A 19,252-nucleotide genomic window follows, 5' to 3' on the forward strand; every position below is an offset into this window, starting at 1 on the left:
GTACATAATAGGTGTTGGATAAATGTTATATATGAATTAATGTAGACTCACCTGACTTCACTTTTATCATTAGTAAAAGTTTCAGATACTTCTGGCCCTGGTGGCACTGTAGTATAAGCGCTGGACGACTAACCACAAGATTGGTGGTTCAAACTCCCATAAAGATTTACAGTCTCAAAAACCCCATGCAGGGTTACTATCAGTTGGAATCAACTTGATGGCAGTGGGTTTGAGATGGTCCAATCTAATTCTAAAAGACTACATTCAATGCCCATTCAGTATAAATTCTTTTGTGTAAAGGAACATTTTCAGTTTTCAATGCTTCCCTGATATTAACATCCTTTTCTGGCATATTTCACATCCTTTGGTTTCTAGTTCGTCATAATCTCTCTTAAAGAATGTGGGGTTCAGAATGGTATTAAAAACCATCTCTTACATAGACACACTTCTAAAACTCCTTCCTGGTTAGTTCAAATCTCTTAATTAACACTCACAACAATAGAGACTTAGTACAGGTAATGGATCTAATGGAATGAACATCCTGCTTGCAGCTCTCACTTATCCACAAGGACTTCATGATACAACTATCATAAACTATGTTGAATTCAGGAGTCCTGCTGTAGTGCTGTAGGATAAGCACTGGACTGCGAGGTCAATTTGAACCACAAGGTCAGAGGCTTAAACTCACTAGCCACTCCTTGGAAATCCTACACAGGGTCACTATGAGCCGGAACCAACTTGATAGCACTTTAACAACAATTGTGAACACAAGAGATACTATTTCTAAGTAGTTTTCCTGACTTATTTGTCTAACTTTGCTATCAGGAAAGGGAACGGTCAATTCTTAGTTGTTTTCTTTTTACTTTACTTTTCTTCTTAACTTTTCCAGATATACTTACTTTCCGTGATAATTTCTATACTTTAGAAGTGTTCAGAAGTTGTGTATTTAATACATTGTTCTATCCAGACAATAGTATATAGATTATTGGTCTATGCTTTAATAAATCATATCTACCTTTCCTTAAATATTGAGGCATTTACCTACATCTGGTCATCTGGTCACCTGGCTCATTGAAAGCAATGGCTTTTGTTTTTTTTGTCTTATTTTTTGGTCACCTAGTGTGCTGGACTGCAAAGTCAGTTTGAACCGCAAGATGGGTGGTTCAAGCTCACCAGCCACTCCTCGGAAACCCTATACAGGATCTCTATGGGTTGGAACCGACTCAACTGCACTGAACAACAACAACAGAATCTCCTGGGTCCTCTTTGGGTTGTGTCAGTTACCGGTAATGGCAAATCTGTAGGTCCTTCTAGTTTCTGAAATGTAATTTTTCTTGGTCTGGGAATTTGAATGGATGTGATAGGATTAGGAGTTCACACCCATCCTTTCCTGTTAGTCTTCTCGTGTGGAGAAACCGAAGTGTCACAGGAATTCAATAGTCAAGGCCAATGTTCTCAGAAGCTTCAGGATCCCTGACATTACATAGGCATCTTCCAAGCTCCTGAGACGGGTCTCACACTCTGTTCACGTGGTCGCGTGTTTTGTAAAAATATCAAAAGTGAGATTCATTTTTTAAATTGTGCTACGGTTAAGTCTGTTATCTCCAATCTGACTTCTTCCCCCAAACATACTTTCTTTCATAGGGATGTTTCCCATAATGCCATGCTGTGATTGTATGCTGAGCATCAATTCCAACGCAGAACAGAGTAAAACTGTTCATTGTTTCCTTAGACTGTAATCTTTACAGCAGCCGATCACTAGGTCTTTTTCCTATAGACTGACTGGTGAGTATGAACCACTGACCTTTGGTTAGCAGGTGAGTGCTTTAACCTGCTAACCACCAGGGCTCCTTTTAATAATGACATACTTCCCTTCATAAGTCTGAATCTAAAAGGAAATGTCCTAAAGGAACAGTGATAATAAAATAAATATTTCAATCAATTTTATAAAGGGGAAGTCTGGATTATCTTTATATAATCTCTATACAAATGTGATAGAACAAAGTCACTGTCATCTGTAAAAACAATTAATGGATATATACCCACAGATGTAGAAAAAGGAAACAAAGGTATGAATCAGCTAAAATAATTTTTTAAGTATCCTGTTGTTTGTGGTACTTTTCAATTTTCGAAGTTTATAAAAATATTTAAGTAAAGAAATACACACACAGAGAATCACTCTCATACATGACTTGGCACTCTTTTCTTCAGACCTCACAAAACCTGCATCCTATTTGGTACAGCACTATGGGATAAGCACTGGACTGCTAACCACAAGGTTGGTGGTTCAAATCCACCACCTGGTCCTCTGAAACCCTATACAGGGTCTCTATGAGTCAGAACCACTTTGACTGCACTTACTAACTTTCATTAATGTCACTTTATTTCATTTTTCATTTAAAATTATTTGAGGTTACCAAATCTGGGTTCCTATATATATTTTTTCCACTTGTGTTAGGCAACTTAGCTACAATTCACACACACCCCCCTTTGTCATTTTGACATGGCTTTTTGTGTGTCCTTAACAGTATTCTTTCAACATTTGAGTATCTGTGATGGACCAGACACTCACTGAATTCCTTCCCTTCAATTATTTTCCCTGATTCTTTTGAGATCTAAGCTCCCTCTAAATACATTCTCAGGTCACATTGTTGTTGTTATTAGGTGCCTTTGAGTAGGTGCCAACTCAAAGCGACCTTATGCAAGACAGAAGAAAACTGCTGGTCCCGGGCCATTCTCACAATTGTTAAGCTTGAGCCCATTCAGCTGCCACTGTGCCAATCTACTTCATTGGGGGTCTTTCTCTTTTTTTGCTGACCCTCCATTTTGCCAAGCATGATACTCTTCTCTAGGGACTGGTCCCTCCTAAAAATATGTCCGAAGCACGAAAGATGAAGTCTAACCATTCTGGCTTCTAGGGAGAACTCTGGCTGTTCTTCCAACACTAATTTGTTTGTTTTCTGGCAGTCCATGGTACTTTTAACATTTTCTCCAACAGCATAACTCAAACACATCAATTCTATGGTCTTCCTTATTTGTTGTCCAACTTTCACATGCATATGAGGCTACTGGAAATATCATGGCTTGGGTCAGTCACACTTTAGTCCTCAAACTGACATCTTTGCTCTTGAATACTTTAGCAGATTTGCCTAATGCTATATATTGTTTAATTTTGTGACTGCTGCTTCCATGAGTATTAGTAGTGGATCCAAGTATAATGAAGTATTCGGCAATTTCAATCTTTTCTCCCTTTATTTTGATGTTATTTATTGCTCCAGTGGTGATTTTTTTCTCTTCACATTGAGATGCAATCCCTATTTAGGACTGTGCTCTTTGATAATCATCAGTAAGCATTTTAAATCTTCTTCACTTTTAGCAAGCAAGAGTGCATAATCTGCATATTGCAGGTTGTTAATGAATCATCCTTCAATTCTGATACCATGTTCTTTTCCATACAATCCAACTCCTGGGAATATTTGTTCAGCATATAGGTGAAATAAGTATGGTGAAAGAATACAACCCTGGAGCATACCTTTCTTGATTTTAAACCATTCAGTGTCCCCTTGTTCTGTGAGAACTCCTGCCTCTTGGTCTATGTACAGTTTCCTCATGAGCATAATTAAGAGTTCCAAGTACTCATTCTCACCAATGTTGTCCATAGTGTGTCATGACCCACATAATTGAAAGCCTTCAGTATAACACAGGTATACATCTTTCTGGTATTCTCTGCTTTCAGCCAAGATTCATGTGACTTCAGCAATGATGTCCCTTGACAGAATCTGGCTAGAGCTTCTGGCAGTTTCCTCTCAATGTACTATTGCAGCAGTTTTTAAATAATCTTCAGAAAACTTTTACTTGCAGGTGATATTAATGATATTGCCTGATGATTTCCACATTCCATTGGGTCACCTCTCTTTAGAATGAGAATAAATATGGATCTCTTACAATCAGTTAGCCAGGTATCTGTCTTCTAAATTTCTTGGCATAGGTGGGTGAATGCTTCCAGTGCTGCATCCGTTTGTTGAAAGATTTGTTTATTCCATTAGCCTTGTTTTTGCCAATGCCATCAGTGTACTGTGGACTTCTTCCTTCAGTGTCTATCATATAGTATCTCTTGAAATGGCTGAACATCAACCATTTCTTATAGCGCAGTAGTCTGTATTTCCTCTATTTTCCTTTGTGCTTTCCTCATCATTCAATATTTTGCCTATAGAATCCTTCACGATTGCAAGTTGAAGCTTGATTTTTTTTCTTCAGTTCCCTCATATGATCTCCAGCATCATTTCTGTTCCCAAGGCCATATTTTCAACTACTGATCCTTCCTTTTTGTTTTCAATCTTTGCATTCCAATTACCAGTAATTATCAATACATCTTTACTGAATGTTTGATCAATTTCAGACAGAAGTTGGTAGAATTCTTTAATTCCATCATCACTGGCTTTAGTGATTGTTGCCTAAATTTGAACAATAGTGATATTAACTGGTCTACCTTATAGGCGTACGGATATAATCCTATCACAGACAGCATTATACTTCGTGATAGATCTTGAATTGTTCTTTTTGATGATGAATGTGATGTCATTTTCTACAATCTGTCTTTCCCTGCATGGTAAACCTTATGATTATCATATTCAAAATGGTCAATATCAGTCCATTTCATCTCACTAATTCCTAGGATATTGATCTTTATGCATTCCATTTCATTTTTGACAACTTCCAATTTTCCATGCTCTGATTATTAATGGATATTTGAAACTATATCTCCTCCTTTTGAGTTGTGTCCCACCAGCAAATGAAGGACCTGAAAGCCTTATTTCCTTTATGTCATCACTGTTAACTCTACTTTGAGGAGGCAGCTCTTCCCCAGTTGTATTTTGAGTGACTTACAACCTGATGGCTTCATCTTCTGGCTCTACATCTGACAGTATTCTGGTGCTCTTTATCATGTTTCAATATTCAATATTTGACTGCTATCTGACAGTTTTTGACTGCTGTTCATAAGGTTTTCAGTGGCTAAACATTCTGAAGTATTTTGTCTCTCCTTCTTCTTAGTTTGTGTTAGTATGGAAACTCAGCTGGGGGTACCCTTCTGGTACCATGTCAGGCATCACGCTATGACAAACATGTCACAGCAACATGTCAGGCATCATAGTATGACAAACGGGCAGACACAGTAGTTTCTTTGAATCTTAATAGGGATTATTAGGTCAGATTGTTGTTTCTTGGGTTCGTCTATTTCTCCTAGCATCATCTTCATGTTTTAGAGTTAGGTTATGAAATGACTATACTTTTGAAATATGCTTTCCTGGTAACGAGTGTACATATCTGCTTATGTTCTGTCAGATTCCTTTCCTACTTCCTCTATACTCATTTTCTCCTATTTTATTGGTTATTTCCAGTCATTTGTCTGACTGCTTATTATTTGTTGGTTTTTACTAAATTCAAAGTAGAAGCCCCTAGAATTCTATATTTTGAGAGTTGAAACTGCCGGCAAGGTAAGTCAAGAATTGGTCAGAACACTGCAGAACCATCTCATGTTTGTCAGCCTCCTGAGGGAGGAAGCAGAAGGTTTCCACACCCACAAGCCCTGAGGAGCAGAAGGAACAGGAGATGGGGAGGTGCTAGAGGCTGGTCAAGTGTAAGGGCATTGACTCTGAGCCAAAAGGACTGAGGCCCAGGTATCCCTTTCCTGAAATTGTGCCTCCCGTGGTTCTGCTCTCATGTTTCCATCGGCTGGAAAGCAAAGACTCTCATTTCGATGGTCTGCTTGGTTCTTGCTGCACTTTCCCTCATGCCTTTCTCTTTCTCTTTCCCCTCCACATGCCTGTGGAGACGTGGTACGTCCCCTCCACATGCCTGTGGAGACGCGGTACGTCCCCTCCACATGCCTGTGGAGACGCGGTAAGTCCCCTCCACATGCCTGTGGAGATGCGGTGTGTCCCCTCCATATGCCTCTGGAGATGCTGTATGTCTGAGGTACACAGAAACCTGGAGTTAGCATCAACAGACAAAATATAGGATGCTCAGTGCAAATGCTTGCCTGAAATTAAAAGTCAACTGGGTGTCTTGAATTTTCATTGGCTAAATAGCACAACCTTCTCTGGAACCCAGTTATTGAGTTGGCTTCTCCCTTGCATCTGTGCTTTCTCCTGATTGCCCGTGTCATCTGGGTCAGACTTTCCTCTTTCTGGCCTGGTAAGAGCTGCAGCCCCAGTGCTGGGAAACTTAGAGTAGGGAAAAGTCCAGAGTGGGCTATGTGGTCTGCTTGGGTTCCAGGCTCCTGGACATTTCCAGCTCTAGCAAAAAGAGTTTTCCACATAGTCTTGTTTAGGTAATGAGATCTATGTTGACTATCTACTGTTGCCCTTCTAGATTAGTTTTCTATCCTTCCCCACCCTTCTCATTGCCTTGGGACACTGATATAAGGGAGAAAGATGAGGTTTTCTGCTCCCACAAAGATTTAATGCCTTAGAAACCTTATGCAGGGTTAGCTGGAGCAGACATGATGGCACTTAACACCAAGAGGATCAGCTCCAACTAGGGATCCTTGTATTCATTAAGGAGGCAAGGAAAGGGAACAGACCTTTGGACCTCAAGTGTGGGTCATCTGACAGAAGCTGTGGCTTTCAGCAGAGGAATTCAACCACCCACAGTGCTCAGCAGAGAGGATCAAGTGATAATGTAACCCAGTCTTACATCTTTCCTGCCCACACATCTCCTGCTAGTAGTTCCCATAAATCTGTGTCTCACTGAATTGTTCCTACCCTGCAGCAGAGGTTAGTGTGCAGTGGAGAAGAAACCACTGTATCCTAGGACAGCTCAGTAACAATGGGAGCACCACAATCTGCCGCAATTCATGACTGGCTCTCAGATGGCCAGTGTTAAAAGTTCATAAAGGAATGAGATCATTGGGGACTGGCATGAAAAAGATAAGAAAGGGTCTTTTATAAAGCTTTGAAGGAAGACCATTTTGCGTGATTTTCTCCAAGACTATTGATCTGTTAAAGCAACAAGCCTTGCCTGGACAGCAAATGGCCTTGGCCATCATCAGAGTAACAAAGAGCTGGATGGAGCTTCCAGGGCTCAGGGCAGCTCCTTGCCGTACACTAGAGTAGCCATTTAAAGTAGCTGTCTGCTCTTTTATGACTTTAGTTCTTTTTTTTTTTAAAGTCTATTTCTGAAAAACCAGATGTTAAACTTCATTTAAAAGCATTATGCTGTGGGCATGAGAACATGGATGGAGGGCTGTAATTTGCTGGGGATGTGTTCTGGGGAAGTCGTTCTTCCAGGAAACTCTATCTCTACTTGTTCTAGGGGAGAAAATTGGTCCTCACAGAACTCCATTTGTTCCTTCAATTTTAGCATGAATCAGAAACTCAAGTGTGTAGGAGAAAGCATGAGATGTGTCCAATGAGTAATCTCTAAAAAAAAATTATCTAGGTTATTTTCATAAGTATATATATTGCCAACTCTGAAAGGCCTTCTGGATATTGTACATAATGGTGTGAATCTTATTGTGAATAGGGAAAGGGATGGGTTCTTGTCATGTATGGCTGGAAACTATCATACCTCAGGAATTGGTTCATTCACATAGACCCATTCTCTAGATCCTGGTTTAGGCAGTGGTGGTAGTACTGGAACAGGTGACATATCTGCAGAGTCAGTAGGCTGAGTCTTTACTGATTGCTTTCCTCCTTGAGATTTTCCTTTAGGAGAACATTAAACACACATAGGAAATCATTCTACTATAAGTAGATATACAAAGTCATAGTCTGGTGTCTACATAAATATATGATTGTCACGGGTGCACGCAATTTATTAATGATTTCTTTTAAGTTCCTTTGGCACCTTACCAAATCAAAGATTAAAACCTGTCTTCCATAGCTCCCAAATTAACCAATTATACATGTGTTGTTGTTGTGTGCTGTAGAGTTGGTCCTGACTCATAGAGACTCTGTATAGGGTGTCCGAGGAACAACTGGTGGGTTTTAACTTCTGACCTTGCTTATCTGACAGCCTCAGAAACCTTATGTAGGGAAAACCCTGGACCACAAGATCAGTGTGAATTCTGAGGTCAGTAATTCAAACTTACCAGCCACTCCTCACAAACCCTATTCAGGGTCACTATAGGTTGTAATTGACTCGACACTTAACAACAACATATGTATATATATATGTATATATATGGATCCCTGATAGTATAGTGGATCATGAGTTGGGCTGCTTAATGCAAGGTCAGTAATTTGAATCTACCAGTGACTCCAAAACCCTTTACAGGATTACTATGAGTAAGAGTAATAGTGCACATAATATATATTTCACATATTTTATAATATTACATATATATATGTATATATATAAGTGTTGTTGTTGTTAGGTGCCATTGAGTTGGTACTGATTCATAGCGACCCTATGCACAACAGAACACAACACTGCCCGGTCCTCGGCCAACCTCACAATCATTGCTATGCTTGAGCCCATTGATGCTGTCAGCTTATCAATCCATCTGGCTGGGGTCTTCCTCTTTGTCTCCGACCCTCCACCTTACCAAACATGATATCCTTCTCCAGCGACTGGTCACTCCTGGCAATATGTCTGAAATATTAGAGATGAAGTGTGATCATCCTGGCTTCCAAGGAGCACTTTGGCTGTACTTCATCCAACACAGATCTATTTGTTCTTTTGGCAGCCCATAGTACTTTCAATATTCTCCTCCAACACCACAACTTAAAGGCATCAATTCTTCTAAAGTCTTCCTTATTTACTGTCCAGCATTTGCATGCATATGAGATTATTGAAAATACTATGGCTTGGGATAGGCACATCTTAGTTCTCAAGCTGACATCTTTGCTTCTCAGCACTTTTAAAAGATCTTGTGCAGGAGATTTGCCTAATGCAATTCATCGTTTGATTTCTTGACTGCTGCTTCCATGAGAGTTGATGGTTGACCCAAGAAGAATGAAATCCTCAACAACTTCAATTTTTTCTCCATTGATAAGAATGTTGTTTATTATTCCAGTGGTGAGGATTTTTATTTTACATTGATATGCATCAAAGGCTGTGATCTTAGATCTTCATCAGTAAATATTTTAAGTCCTCTTCACTTTCAGCAAGAAAGGTTGTATCATTTGCATATTGCAGGTTTTTAATGATGCCACATTTTCTTCATATAACCCAGCTTCCCAGATTATTTGATCAGCATACAGATTGAATAAATATGGTGAATAAATACAATTCTGTTGTATATCTTTCTTAATTTTAAACCATTCAGTGTTCCCATGTTCTTTTCAAATATATATATATAATTGCTTAAAAATATTATACATACACACACACACACATTGCAAGATTAGCATTTCAAACCCACAAGCAATTCCAAGATGAGGCTTCCTTCCATTGAGTTGATTCTGACTCATAGCAACCCTACATAGGATTTCTGAGGCTATAAATATTTACAGGAGCAGAAAGCCTTATCTTAGAGCAGTTGTGGGTTTGAAATGCTGACCTTGCAGTGTGTGTATACGTGTAAGTTTTTTTTTAAAGCAATCCAATCTCTTTCATAGAATTGGCAATAAAAAGTAACTTGATATTTTATTTTCATCTCTGTAGTTGCTTCCACAATGAATATGTGGCTCTTATTAAGTACAGACCCTACAGCAAAGGATATTTCATTTACTATTCCAAAAAAAAAAAAAAAAAAAGGACATGAAAAAACCATCTGAGAAAAGAAAGGGAGTTTTAACATGAATGGAGCACTTGGTATCCCAGGAGAAGGGTAAAGAAGTAGAAGGTTATGGAAGAGTCAGCCAGAGTAGGTGAAGGATGTGGAACAGGAAAAGAATGGACATCATAACACCAGAATATTTCCATATTCCCTGCATGAGACACAGCTTGTTTGAGAGACAAATTATAATTATTACTATAGTAGGAGAACAGACATAGTGGTAGATAATGTGGAATAAGCCAGGCTATATTAAAGCATAATGAAGAGAAGCAGAAAAAGATGAAAAGGAAGAGACCTAATCATGAAGTCAGAAAGGCAATAAAGCTCGCCTTCCCTGATGATAATATCAAGAATAAGATCTACACCAGTCAAGTGGCCTCAAAGACCTTCTGCATTGGCCAAAGAAACTGAACTCAGACAGCACCCACAGTTCCTGAAAGAATGAGCATTATTATCGTTCATAAATTCACTCAGTTTACATTCCACTTACCTTCAGATTAATTATTTAGATTTTAGGTACAGTTTACAGATGTCTATAAAACTGAGAGCACTTTCTTTCCCCTCCAATTTATTTCTTTAAAGATGATTATTTAATGATAATGTTGGTTGTCGTTGTTGTTAGGTGCCATCGAGTCAATACCAACTCATAGCAACCCTATGCACAAGAGAACGAAACACAGCCTGGTCCTGGGCCAACCTTACAATTGTTGCCACCCTTGAGCACACTGATGCTGCCACTTTGCCAGTCCATCTCGCAGAGGGTCTTTCTCTTTTTCTCTGACCCTCCACCTTACCATATCTGATATCCTTTTCTAGAGAGTGGTCCCTCCTAACAATATGTCCGAAGTATGAGAGACAGATGACGTTTGGCTGTCCTGGCCTTAACAAGGAGCACTCTGGCTGCACTTCTTCCAACACCTATCTGTTTGTTCTTTTGGCAGTCCATAGTATTTTCAATACTGTCCTTCAACACCATAACACAAAACATCAACTCTTCTATGGTCTTCCTTATCCACTGTCCAGCTTTCACATGCATATGAGGTTATTGAAAATACCATGGCTTGGGTCAGGCGCACCTTAGTCCTCAAGCTGACATCTTTGCTCTTCAACACTTTAAAAAGGTCTTGTGCAGCAGATTTGCCTAATGTAATATGTCATTTGATTTCTTGACTGCTGCTTCCATGAGTATTGATGGTTTATAAAAGAAGAATGAAGTCTTTGACAATTTCAATCTTTTCTCTGTTGATAAGAATGTTGTTTATTGGTCCAGTGGTGAGGATTTTGTTTTCTTTACTTTGAGATGAAATCCATACCAAAGGATGGACCAGTAAGTATTTTAAGTCTTCTTCACTTTCAGCAAGCAAGGTTGCATCATTTGCATATCATAGGTTGTTAATGAGTCTTCCTCCAATCCAGATGCCATGTTTTTCTTCATATAACCCACCTTCTCAGATTATTTGCTCAGCATACAGGTTGAATAAATATGTTGAAAGAATACAACCATGTTGTACACATTTCTCTCAATTTTAAGCCATTCAGTGTTCCCATGTTCTGTTCGAACAACTGCTTCTTGGTCCAGGTACAGATTCTTCATAAGCACAGTTAAGTGTTTAGGAATACTCATACTTCACAATGTTGTCCATACCTTGTCATGATCCACACAATCAAAAGTCTTTGCATAGTCAATAAAGCACAGGTAAACATTTTTCTGGTGTTCTCTGCTTTCAGCCAAGATCCACCAGACATCAACAATGATATCCTTTGTTCCACATCCTCTTCTGAATCCAGCTTGAACCTCTGGAAGTTCTCTGTAAATATGCTTGTAGCCATTTCTGTATTACTTTGAGTAAAACTTTATTCGTATGGGATATCAGTGATATTGTCCAATGATCTCTGCATTCCAGTGAGTCACCTCTCTTTGGAATGGGCACAAATATGACCTCTTCCAGTCAGTTGGCCAGATAGTTGTCTTCCAAATTTCTTGGCAGAGATGAGTGAGTGCCTCTTGTGCTGCCTCACTTTCTTGAAAGATTTCAGTTTTTATTCCATCAATACCTGGTGCCTTCTTCTTTGCCAATTCCTTCAGTGCATCTTAGACTTCTTCCTTTAGTATCATTGACTCTTGATCATATGCTACTTCTTTAAATGGTTGAACATCAACCATTTCCTTTTGGTACAGTGTATTCCTTCCATATTCTTTGATGCTTTCTGCATCATTCAATAATTTGCCTAGAGAATCCTTCAATAATGCAAGTTGAGGCTTGAATGTTTTTCTTCAGTTTCCCCAGCTTGGGAAACGCCAGGCGTGTTCTTCCCCTTTGGTTTTCTGACTCCAGATGTTGTTAATGTTGGTTAAGAAAGTAAATATACCTTCAACTTTTATACTCATTAAAAATGCATGGATTATAAATAGAGAAGAATTTGTCAATTAAGTTACATGGTAACTTTAGTTGACTCCTCTACCTATACATTTAGAAACAGTAGCCAATATACATAGGACTCAAGTTGTACCTAGGTTTTTAAAAATTAAGAAAAGTTCAAGAAAATGTCCAAACAGAAACTAAAAATTTTCATAATTTGAGCTATTGTTCTATATGATGTTTTTTTCAATCCTTGACCTGAATCTCTGGTCAAGTAATAGTGATGATTCTATGGCTACTTTAAACGGAAAATTTCAATGAGGTTCTAAGAAGACTGTGTAATTATAAATGTGTGATTGGAATGATTTTCTTTCCCTTCTTTTTTCAAGCATCATGATTATTTGGTGAAAAGTAAGTGGGCTGGGGAATCAATCTTTTAGCACTGTGCTTTGATTCCATGTAACTTTTGTCTAATTTTTAACAATGAAAATGCAGAGGGGCAGGAGAGTTGAATGAATAAAAATGTATACAAATCACAGTGAATGATGCCATTTTTGCAAAAAATAAATTATCAACATCTGAAATATAACAAGGGGTATTTCTTTTAAAATACCACATACCCAACCATATGAAGACTTCAATTTTCAATAAGATATTTCTTTTCACTTGTAAAGTTGGACTACTCAGTCCTTAGTGTATGGATTTTACAAGGATGAAAGGTTGGAGATGAATCTATGTTTATTTTTGTTGTTGTTAAGTGTTGTTGAATCTGTGCCAGCTCATGGCAACCCCGTGTGTACACAATTTCCAAGGATCATCTGGTGGTTTTGAACTGCCAACCTTGTGGTTCAAAGTTAAGTGCTGATGATAAATGTGGTTATAGAATTGGTTCTGATTCATAGTGACCTTGCGTAGGGTTTTCAAGTCTGTAAATCTTTATGGGAGCAGAAAATCTCATCTTTCTCCTGGGGAACAGCTGATATTTTGAACTGCTGACCTTGAGATTAGCAGCTTGATTTGTAATCACTAGGCTACCAGATCTCCTTATAATAAAGGTAGAATGTAGCATTTTTTTTTAAGTTACAAGAATCTGATGGTATCACAAAGAAGTCTATAAACCAGAACAGATACACATAAATTAAAATGAGGTAAAGAAAAAATTCAGTTTAGAACACAGAATGGATCTAATTAATGTTATCAATAATAAATTGTTTCAACCAAAGGTAAAAAGATGGAGCAATAAATTTGAGCAAAGAAAATAACATAGTTGGGGCTTAAATGAAAGTCAAGATCTCAAGTCAAAACTTAAAAATAAGAAAGGACCACATGCCTGCTTGTGTATTCCCCTTGTGTCTCAGTCTTGGAAGGGGGTTTGACCTGAGGGGACTCGGCTACTTGCCTTGATGGCTCCTGGGTGAACAACTTGCTTGTTCTTGTAGTAGTCAGTCAGACTGCTGCTATTATTTTTTTTATTTTTCCTGCTGTTCTTTCTTTCAAGCTGGTGACCACGTTGGTCTACCGATAAGGGGAAGTGGGGGAAAAACAGCAATGAAGTTGTGAGCTAAGTCTGACCATGTTCAATAGACTCCTATCAACCTGGGTTGAGGCCTGGTTGGCTAACAGTATGGCAAGACCTGGGGACTCCTGGGCCCAGAGACAGGGACATGGCCATAGAGGACGAGAGTGGAGAGTGAAGTGTCCAGCTGATATGAAGTGAAGGGAGTTATACAAGAACACCATACTTGCATATAATACCCACTTGACCTTACTTCAATGGCTGGATGATCAGAACTCAACCGGAAGAAGAAAGAAAAGGAAAAAAAGAGTAATATACTACAATTTGATGAACTTGACCAATACTCATGGATGTAGTAGCTCAAAAGAGGGAACGGATGGATTTTATAGCGAGGATCATTCCCACCCCCTCGCTACACAGGTTTGACAGGGATAGGCAACTTAGACATTGGCTATCTAAAATGCGGGGGCTACAAAGGCAAGAAGTGACTGTCTGTCTTACAAGCTTTCAAGAGGGAGCCTAGTTCCAGGGAAAGGTTTCCAACTACTGAGTGGTTTCCAATTTGTCTGGATGGGGCTGATGAAAGGAGATAGGGATGAGACTTTTGTGGTTCAGTAGTGAATAATTGCTGTCAGGACTGACTGTGAGTGTTGCAAATGTAAAAGTAGACATTTTGTAACAAAAGGAGGGGAGTGGTTGATTTTGTACTCCAGGAGCAGAGGACCCTGGGACCATCAAGGGAGAAGAGCAGAGTGTGGGACCCTATCCAGAGAAGCAGTGATGCCAGAGATGAAGGCAGATTCATGACATGGAGAGATGGAATGGCTGGGGACTCTGGACTTAGGGAGGGAGAGGGGCTGTGTGCTGACAGCCGGGGGGCAGGCTTGTAGGGTGTACCCTTTGGCTGTTTGATGATGCATGGAGGGGATTGTAATCATTGCAATGAAATGGAATACGATAGGATGAATGTACAACTGATGTTCTCCCATGTAAACTATCACTTAATTCACAATAAAAACTTAAAAAAAAAAATAAGAAAGGAAATTGTTAATTTTGAAAGTAAACTGAATCAATGGATGACTGGACACTAAGAAAACTAGACCACTTTCAAATTAAATTGGAAATACTCAGAAAGGTGAAGGGATTGTAAGAAGAAAGATATGTCAGAATATGTGGAAAATCTGATTTACATTCTTTTTTATTATTTTTTAAAGAAAAGCATTGTTATCGTTTCAGTGCCAAAATATTTCTTAATAGTGACCAAATTTAATTAACAGTTTCATTATGTAGAAGCCAGAAGACGGGTTAACATTGGTCACTTCCTTACTGCCTGGGAGACAGCCATGTTCAACACAAAGCAATTTTTTGTAAACAGATAGTGTTACCCAGACTGGAGACAGTAGCAACACAAGTTGAGATTTAGGAAGTCTTTAATAAAGTTTTGCTCAGAAATGGAACCAATTAAAGAAACACGATCAGGAAGAGGAGGAGACCAGTGTTGAGTAAGGACTCCAAGATGGAGCATGAACCAGCTTATTCTTTAACCCACTATTGACAAACTATTTTGGAAAATCTTGTGGGGAGAACATTTTCTCTATTCAGTACCCTAAAATTCATGCTGTCAATATCTGTGGAACTGGGATTATGGACTTTGGACTACTATGAAGCAATGAGAGTGGATATCTGAGATCACTTATGGAATCTAATTTTAGTGTAATGATAAATGGAGAAAAGATTGAAGTTGTCAAGGATTTCATTTTACTTTGGATTCACAATCAACGCTCATGGAAACAAAAGTCAAGAAATTAAGAGATGCAGTGCATGGGGCAAACGTATTGCAAAAGATCTCTTAAGAGTGCTAAAGAGCAAAGATGTCACTTTGAGGACTAAAGTGCACCTGACTCAAATGATGATATGTATATTTTCAATCATATGATAGCTCTGTAGAATAAACACTGAACTGTGAACCACAGTCTATGGTTCGAGCCCACCAGCTGCTGTATGGGAGAAAGATGAGGTTTTCTGTTCCTGCAAAGATTCATAGCCTCAGAAACCCAATACAGGATCCCTATGTGTCGGAACTGACTTTGCAGCACTTAACAATAATAGCAGCAACAAATGCCTGTGAAAGCTGGACAATGAATAAAGAAGAATGTATGCATTCGAACTATGGTGTAGGTGAGGAATAGTGACTATACCATGGACTTCCAGAAGGACAAAGGAATCTGCCTTGGCGGAAGGACAGCTAGAATGCTCCTTAGAAGTGAGGAAAGCAAGACTTTGTCTCACGTACTTTGGACATGTTACCAGGAAAGACCTATTCTTGGAGAAGGACATCATGATTGGTAAAGTAGAGGGTCAGTGATAAAGAGAATGACAATTAGGTGGACTGACCTAGTGTCCGCAGCAATACGCTCAATTGCGAGGCTGGTGCAGGATCAGGCAGTGTCCCATTCTGTCATACACACAGTTGCTATGAGTTGGAAGGGACTAAATGGTAACTAACAACAACATACTTACCAGTGATAAGTGATGGGAACGCCATAGCTTAATTCAAAGGCGTCCCCCTTTCAATTCACTGTCGTTAGTAATGTCTGCAGGATTACTGGTAAGCAGCGTTAAGTGCCACCTAGTCAGTTCTGACTCATTGTGACCCTGTGTAGCATTTCCAAGGAGTGGCTGGTTGGTTTGAACTACCAACCTTACAGCGCAAACTGACTTTGTGGTCCAGCACATTACCCCACAGCAATATTACTAGGGGCCAATAATATAGCAGATATCTATTCAGAAGGAGCTCTGTTCATGTAGTGCTTACGAATTGGGCTACTAACCTCAAGGTCAGCAGTTCGAAACTACTAGCTGTTCCTCAGGAGAAAGATGAGGTTTTCTGTTCCTGTAAAGATTTATAGCCTCGGAAACCCTGATAGGGTCACTATGAGTCAGAATTGACTCCACGGCACACACCAACCACCACCACTGTATCTATTTAGTGTTTACTCTGAGTCAGATGCTGCTCTACTTTTGTGTATTTACTAACTTATTCTTTATAATACCGTGTGAGAGGGTACTTTTATTACCCATTTTACAGATAAAGAAACTGAGGCTATGGTAACTTGTCTGAGGTCACTCATATGGGAAATGGCACCACTAGACGTGTATGCTAGGCAGGCTGGCTCCAGAGCCCAGGCTTTTGCTTGTCATACTTCATTTCCTTTTTTTGTGTCTATTGATATAGTTCATATTCCTAAACGCTTGTTAGATTGATATTTAGAAATTTTAAAATGCTATAACAGTTCTTATAACACTATTTATCTGGCTCACTGATTTTAAGATTGCTTTCTATTTATATTACATGACCATATTCTTTTCCCACTTCTGATATATATTTAAAAAAATAACAGGCTGAGAAATGAATTCATTAAAAATTCATACTTAAAGAGCATAAATAGTGTTACTTAATACACTTAAATTGGGGTGACAGTATTAAGGCAAACTCCAGGGAGTTTGCGCTGAGCAATTTTGTACTGCAAAATAATATGCTAGTGTAGATTACATTTCCCAAAGAGAGGAGAGACTGCTACTCTCCATTTTAAGAGGTTAATGTTCTTAACAGAGCACTTCCTCATTTATTTCGACTCTCAATTTCCTCATCTTTGAAGTGGGAAAATGGTCATTTCTACCTGATAATTGGCTATGAGGATTTCATGAAATTACCTATGTAAATTACCTTGTTTAGTACCTGGCTCATGACAGGTACTACTTTGTTATTATGATTATGAATTGTGTAATAAAAGGAGATTGTTGTGAATTTTTACTACTGAACTGTCATCATAAAATGAATCATCAACTTTCAGGTATGTGGCATCAATCTTCAGATGAAACACTGTGTTTTGCATGAAACACTGGCTAGAAAACCTATGAAGACTTTGTTCATTGTACCAGGCCCCGGATGATACTATTTTAGAAATGAATCCAGATCCTTTGTTTAAGGTGCCACATGATAAAAATTTACTTTAGAAATTAATTCAGGAAAAGCTTGTTTTTTGTTTTCTCCTTGTTGAATTGGTGTATCTCCTTAGTATATCTGGGAATATAAATTGGATTTGTTTGCCAGATTGTTCTGAGGCTATTTAATGAGCTATTACAATAAGCATGTGTCCCTCAGCTATACATACTACCTACCTCATTTTAGGGGTTTGGATTTTTATTTCTGTTGCAACAACATTATTACATACAGGCTTATTTATTCTAATACAACATATGTTTTTGGAAGTGTGTATATTATAAATGTTCATTTATATAATATTTATAATATAAATAATACATTAATAATATGATAAAATACAATATTATAAAGAATTAAATATTTCTGATATTTCAATGGCTACAAGAATATGTCTTCCTCAAGCATTAGCATGTATCAGAAGCATCTTAGTAAAATACATCTTCCGGACTCTACGCCTGAAGTTTCAAGGTGAGGAGGTCTAGGGTGTAGCCCTAATTATTTATATTTTTAACAAGTTCCCAGGAGTCCCTGGGTAGAGTTAAAGACGCTACTATTGCTGTGTCACTGCAGGATAAGCACTGGACTGCTACTGCAATTAAAACCCAGCAGTTGCTCCTTGGAAACCCTACACAGGGTCACTATGAGTGGGAACCAACGCCATGGCACTTAACAACAACAACAACTAGATGAAAGGTTAGCAATTCAACACACCCAGAGGCACTTTGGAAGACAGCTCTAGTGAACTGCTTTGTAACTCTGAAAACCCTAGGGAGCAGTTCTACTCTACACACAGGGGATTGTCTTGAGTTGGAATTGACTTGATGGTAATTAACAACAAATTTTCAGGTGTCCCAGATGATGCAGATACCACTAGTCTTGGGAACCCGCTGTAAGACCCACTCTTCTAGTAAAATTATTTAGTTATATCAACCTCATTTTGCCTTTACCTTTTCCTCCTCAATGCTTCTGTGGCCTTCCAGTTAAATGCTATTAGTATTTGTGACCTTGACATTAACATTAAAGCTAAGTGGCCTGGTAGCAACAGCAGTAAGGAAATCTATAAATAAAGTCAGAAGATAGGTTCTACAGAAGTATACCGGTTAATTTACTAATTTATGGGGCAGTCAGAATAGCAAAATATGAAAGAATTTCCAAATACTGTAGTCCCAACAGATTCCCTTAAAGAGAGAATTCTGGTGTTTTAGAATTTGATGTATTTAAGAATCCTGTAACTAAAAATGTTTTAACTGTAAGTAACTCAGTATTTTTTCAACTTAGTTGATTACTCCACAGAAAACTGTCCTCATTTAACCTCTAATTAAGTAGGTTTGAACTGCAAGATTGGCAGATAAACCTCACCAGTCACTTCTAGGGAACCCTATACAGGGCCGCTAAGGGTTGGAACTGACTCTATGGCATGTAACAATAACAGTATTTCCTAGGTAAGGCTACGACTGGATTGCAAACCACAAGGTTGGCAGTTTGAGGCCACCAGCTGCTCCAGGTGAGAAACAGGAGACTTTGTGCTCCAACAAAGATGTACAGCCTCTACAGAGGAGATTGTAATCATTGCAATGAAACGAATGCAAAACTGATATTCCCCCATGTAAACGATCACTCAATTCAATATATATATATATATATAT

The 19,252-nt window shown here is 38.7% G+C and overlaps 1 protein-coding gene across 1 annotated transcript in view; it reads right to left on the reverse strand.

Moving 5' to 3' along the window:
• Positions 1–19,252, reverse strand: part of SPEF2 (sperm flagellar 2) — a 366,767-nt gene that overhangs the window by 150,834 nt on the left and 196,681 nt on the right. Inside the window, 1 exon segment of the mRNA XM_006876554.1 lies at positions 7,570–7,742. Coding sequence (XP_006876616.1) covers positions 7,570–7,742 — 173 coding nt within the window.

Source organism: Chrysochloris asiatica, unplaced genomic scaffold, assembly GCF_000296735.1.
Source record: "Chrysochloris asiatica unplaced genomic scaffold, ChrAsi1.0 scaffold00390, whole genome shotgun sequence".
Classification (NCBI taxonomy): Eukaryota; Metazoa; Chordata; class Mammalia; order Afrosoricida; family Chrysochloridae; genus Chrysochloris; species Chrysochloris asiatica.